The 6,000-nt window shown below is 40.2% G+C and overlaps 1 protein-coding gene across 1 annotated transcript in view; it reads left to right on the top strand.

The window, feature by feature from the left end:
• The window catches only part of zmat4a (zinc finger, matrin-type 4a), a 206,531-nt gene that overhangs the window by 125,032 nt on the left and 75,499 nt on the right, over positions 1-6,000 (top strand). Inside the window, exon 5 of the mRNA XM_034871934.1 lies at positions 2,885-3,106. Within this exon, the coding sequence (XP_034727825.1) occupies positions 2,885-3,106 (222 nt within the window). The remainder of the gene's footprint in view (positions 1-2,884; positions 3,107-6,000) is intronic.

Below are 6,000 nucleotides of genomic sequence, written 5' to 3'. Positions count from 1 at the left end.
ACATTCTGTATATTTAATCCCCACAAGGAGTGATATTGTGATTTAGCTTTTGATACTTAAAAACTTAAAAACTGAATTTGAATTCAATTGAAAGTATTAAAGAACGGTTAACTCTAAATGCAGAAATGTTTATCGGTTACTACAAAGACTAACAAGTAATAACACCAGGCCAGCATTCTCAGGAAACGTGTAAAGAGTTATCATGTAAATGAGACTAGAGTTACATGAGTAAATTGATACCCTCAAGTGACATTTACAATAACTAGAAAGCTTTGTGCCGGTAGTTGATACACCTAGCTTACCCTCTTATTTCTACAAATTAGATATATTTAAATACATACAATTTCAACAAAGCTAGGTTAGTTGTTTCCCTCTGCTTTTATTCCCTATGATAAGCCAAGCATATATCCTTCAGGCACTAGCTCCATAGTTTGCTTACTACTCTCATGTTCACTTCGGGACACAAAATATATTTTCTAGTAAGCAAGCTACAAGCTAATTAAGGCAAAGTTTGAAGAAAATTTGAATCGTGCAAAAAGGCAGGCCTGCTTGGTTCTTGTCCGGAATAATTGTGAATATTTACAAAGAATGCATTTACTTTTTAACTTTCTGTGGACAAAGTACACATGGCAATAGTAAGATCAAATGACCATGTATCCAGCTAATTTGAATAGTTCACTTTACTCTATTGTGTATACAGTTAATTTAATATTTTATGTGGATATTCTAAATTTTCTTTTTTTGCAAATGTTCCACCATAAGTTTGCATTTTGAAGCCTTAATAGATGACACCATGTTGTCGATTGGGTTAATATTTCTATAGAAGCACATGCACACAATTTCCAGTTATTCTCCCAAGTATCATGTTTCCAGCTCATTCCAGCTCACGGGAATTTGAGCCGGCACGTCAGACAACACATAAAAAAAGTAACTACAAAAGACAAACATGGAAGGGTTCTACTTCTTTGCGGTTTGAACTCTAATAAAAATAGCAAAAAGCAGCAAACAGAAAGTAAAGTTTAAAGTCAAGGTTTTTTTTATCATCCTAACAAAGTAAATATTTCACCTTCTTTGAGTTTTCCACAGCCCTTCTCTTTTAAATTTTGTCACCCTTTCTCTGCTCTGCTAGGTAATTGCTTGACTGTTATTGTTCAAACCAAGAGCTCTGCTTTCAGGTTAGGTCTCATATGCCAGAGATATCTAAACAGATTTGATGGAGAATTGCACCTAGTTCTCTACATATGTCAATCTGTAGTTTTCTGAAAGACTAGCAAAAGAGCAGGTGGGGCTCCTGCTGTCTGTGGGGCATCTTCAATCTGAAGTATAGTGGATAGGCATGTTATGCAATGGCTAGTTTTAATCCTTGGGTTTAGTTGCTGAACTGTATGGTGGATGCACACCTCTCTCTAAACGCATATTTCTGTTTGAGCAGGACATTAAATCAAAAACAGCCTCTGGGCTTCTGTAGCTGACCTCTGACATTCTTGCACAGGGGACTACAGGGATTAAATTAGATCCGACAGTTTACATTGGCCTATTAGTTGGAAAGGTCACCCTACAGTACAATTGCAAACGCACAGATTCAAATCCTACATAATAGCCAGTTGCTGTGGATGAGAGCATTTAAATGTAAAATATAATGCAAATGTAAACTCTGCTCTGCCTGGGGCTCAGCTCTGAATCACTGAAGGCTGAACCCACTGAGAGCAAAATGCTGACAGTAAAAGGTTCTATACATTCTCTCTCTCCCCTGTGTTTTTCACTGGAGTTGCCACTTCGAAATGTTGACTGGTGTAATGGAACGTAATGGCACAACACTTAATGTCGACATAGGTTGGGCCGAGCACTCTAGGGTTAAAACTGATTAAGTTCATTGCGTTGTTTTGTGTTGGGAAGCGCTCAGTGCAATGCCGCACTCACTCAGATTTAATGCAGTCATCCATGCATGAAGGGACAAGTGGGCAGCCACGAATGCAGCAGGCTTTTTAATCCGTTTGCCAAGTAGAATTTAGGTTTTCCTCTTTAGGCGCTTAATGGAGATAACAGCTTGTTATTCAGGGGGCTGCAGTAGCAGTCATTGTAGCATTGTTGCTGATGAGTGCTCATTAAATCCTTTACGTTATTCTCTGTCTGCTGGCAACAAATCTCTACTTGTGTTTTTAGGCTGTGTTGACATGCCATTAGTAGTCTGCACTCTTGTTACAAATGTGTAAAAATATGTATGATTTAAAGCAGTAAAACTATTTTTTCTTGCACAGTGTTTTTTCTGCATAGAGAACTAAGAGGGGGCCATCTTCCTTAATTTCCATGTGAAAAATATAACAGTGTCATATTCACATATCCATTGCAAGAGTCGCACTGAATGCAAGAGTTACATTAAATGGCCAACTGCAATTCTAAGAATGAAATAACTCTACTATGGTGCAGGGTAAAAAGGCAGCATGATAGTTAATTAGGATGATAGTTAATAGGCACTGGACGTTAAAAGTTAAATTCACATGACAAACAACATACCATACATTTAGTGGGATGTTCTGGGCTCATCCTATGGATCAGTATCAGGTTTGATATGGACATATTTTCATGGATCAGTGTCGGCTAATATAAAGCCAATCAAAATCGGATTCTTTGCTACACTCCTACTGTGTTTTGTGCATTAGCCTGCTGCTTTCTATAATGACATCTGAGCTCTACAGTGCAAGCAACTCACTTCATATGTAAGTGTGTGAATATGAAAAATGATTTGGTCACACTGGTGATTTACTCAGTTTTTTTACATCCAGGTGGGCAAATAAAAAACAAGTCACTGAGGCATGTGTCTCCTTTTAAACCAGTAAAAAACCTTGCATATCTTCAATTGTGTGTTTTGTTTTTGTTCCGTCAGAGGCATCACCCAGTCCTGTAAAGAGCTCACCAGAAACATCTCCGATGACCTCCCCGCGACAACGCCGCGACTCGGACCGCTACTGCCAGCTATGCAACGCCTGGTTTAACAACCCAGGCATGGCTCAGCAACATTATGATGGCAAAAAGCACAAGAAGAATGCTGCTAGAGCAGACCTGTTGGAGCAGCTGGGCAAGACCCTTGACATGGGAGAGATGAAAGGTACGGAGCACTGTTAAAGTCCTGAAATACTTTTTATATTCTTACTGCATCTTTGTGACAATTTATTTTTTATTTTTTTTATATTCAGAAAACATGACATCCACGAACAGTTACAAACAACATACTAGGACATAGGAACTTGTCCCAAGGCCGCAAAAACACAGATAGGAAAAACAGGAGGAAGGGAAACAAACCAAAACAAGCAGAAACAGACACAAACAGAGACAGACACAAGACAAGGGACCAGCAAACAAAAGAAAAGAAAAGGCTGCAGGACAAATTCACAGCATAGATTGGAAGGATTCAGCAATGCTGCACCAAGTGTCACAAAGTCCTTCCCAGGGCTCCTCATATGCGAGCCGTTGACGGTTCTATATTCTGTATGTTACGTCCAAAACAGAAAGGATCCATGTACAAGCGGACAAGTCATGAGGTGGCTTCCAATGGGTTGCAATCATCCTCTTAGCAGCTGTAGGTCCAGCAAACACAGCATGTTTTTGAGCTTTGGTCTGACAGATCATTCAGAATCAAAACAACAAAATTCCTCAAGGTGGAAATTTTGGATGCAATATTGTTACACAACTGACCAACAGGAAAGCACTCCCAGAACATATGAAGAAATGTACCTTGTGCTTTTATTGGGCAGAAAGGGCATAAAGGGCTGTTAATTATTTTCAGGTGGTGCATTTTCACGGGGGGGAGATATGTCCTATGTATGAAATTGTAGTTAATCTGCTGATGTCTGGGTTGTGTGGTACTTCTGGAATGCTAGACCATCCATCATGCCAGTCGAGATTGAAACGCAGTCCTGGGCAATCGTGTGCTCAGATCCTCTCAATAGGAAGGGCAGAGCGGCCAGATATCACCAAGAGCTAACAAGGCCTAGATAACATACTACAGTTTTTAGGTTGCACAGTAAAGAACTTCAGAATAGAATTGATGGGTAAAGGCCTCTGCCGGGGGAAACCGCATGACATGAGTGCCGACCTTAACTGAAGGTAAAAGAAAAAGTGGAATGTGGTAGACTGAATGCATTTTGTAAGTCAGAGAAGATTAACAAGTAGTGCTGTCAAACGATTAAAATATTGAATCCCGATTAATCACATTCATGTCATAGTTAACTTGCAATTAATCCCAATTAACCGCACATTTTTATCTATTCTAAAACGTCCCTTTTATTTCTTTTTGCCCCATTCTTTATTGTCAATGTAATGTTCTAATCAACATGGATAAGTGGATCGGCTTGCTTTGTGCAAATGTTTAATTGAATTCAACATTGGCATATTATATACAGTAGTGTTCATTTTCACATGTAACATTCTTGGAGCAGTCATTCACACTTGGAGCAAATAATGTTTCACACAATGTGACACTGTGCATCAATAAAAGGGTGAAAGAAATGCTTTGAAGGGGGGGCGTAGAATTGGCATCAGCTGTGTGATAGCTCAGTTCACAACAACAAATGACACAGATATTTTTTGTCTTGTCAATGGAACCATTTGGCAACTTGAAAAAAGTAAACTTTCCATTCAGAATCTTATTGGCATCCATTTTGGCATCTTGCGCTCACCACCCACTCAAAACGTAACGTTACTACTCTTTCGCTGGCTTGCAAGCCCAAACGGCGTGTGTTTGGCGTGCCTGTTGTTTTGTTTCTAGTCTAGCTAGATCCGGTGTTGTGTCAAATTTGTATTTTTACCTTACTAATTTTCTAGGCCAAAAAGAATGTTAATCTTGCAATAAAAAAATTGACGCCGTTTAAATAGGTTAATGACGTTAATAACGCGTCTAACTGACAGCACTGGTAACAAGCCAACCTCAACAAAAATGTCTTTTAGACGATTAACTCCCGTGTGTTCCCATTGTAAATGTAAATGTGCTGTATTTATATAGCGCTTTTCCAGTCTTAACAACTGCTCAAAGCGCTTTTACATCTACAGGAAACATTCACCATTCACACACATTCATACACTGTGGCCGGGGCTGTCATACAAGGTGCCACCTGCTCATCAGATAAACATTCACACACATTCACACTCCGATGCACAGCACCGGGGGCAACTCAGGGTTCAGTGTCTTGCCCAATGACACTTCGACAATGACTGCAGGGGCGGGGAGCAAACCACCAACCTTCCGACTGGCAGGCAACCGCTCTACCACTGAGCCACAGCCGCCCTGTGGGGCTGTTCTCGGCCTCCCGCCAATCAGAAGTGTTGTTAAAAAAAAGTTTGCCAGTTATGGCTTTGTGTTTCAGCTACTCTCCAAGTTTTGATAAGATGAGAGATAATGGGGCCAAAGCATAGCTGACCCTGTTTGTTAGAAAAATTGGCAAAAAGAACATCATGGAGTGACCAAGGCTCTGTCATAGCATTTCTAAGGTATGCCAACACACGTATCTGTATTAAACCAGGTAAAGAGGGGTCTTAGTTGGAGCTGTTTGAGTGAAATTGCGGGATCACATAGCACATGAAAATTTCTCTTGTGAGGCATCAAGCACTTAATTTGTGTTTGAAAAACTGTGTAAGGTGAGGAGCTACTGGCATCTACTGGCATGGTTTAGGTGTGTGTGACGGCCGTACACACAATGTAACAACAATGGTGGACTTGATAGACAGATGGTTTATCAAATCACCTGCCAGTTATTTTTGTGAAAGTGCCTGCCCATTTCCAAACAGTTTGCGACGACATCTTCTCAAATAGTTCTGTCTTAACATACCATATGGGGCACCAGGTTATTGGACTGGACAGGTGTCTCTGTTGTGACCTGTGTCAGACTCAGACTTATGTAGAGTGACTAACGAAACAGCCATAACAGGCAGTCATGTTGACCCCAGAGCTTCTCAAACACAGTAGAATGTACTTCAATGGAAGAAGCCATCCATTAAAAAAGTGGT

Source organism: Etheostoma cragini, chromosome 5 (assembly GCF_013103735.1).
Source record: "Etheostoma cragini isolate CJK2018 chromosome 5, CSU_Ecrag_1.0, whole genome shotgun sequence".
In the NCBI taxonomy this organism is placed as follows: Eukaryota; Metazoa; Chordata; class Actinopteri; order Perciformes; family Percidae; genus Etheostoma; species Etheostoma cragini.
This window is presented reverse-complemented; position numbering and strand designations above follow the sequence as displayed.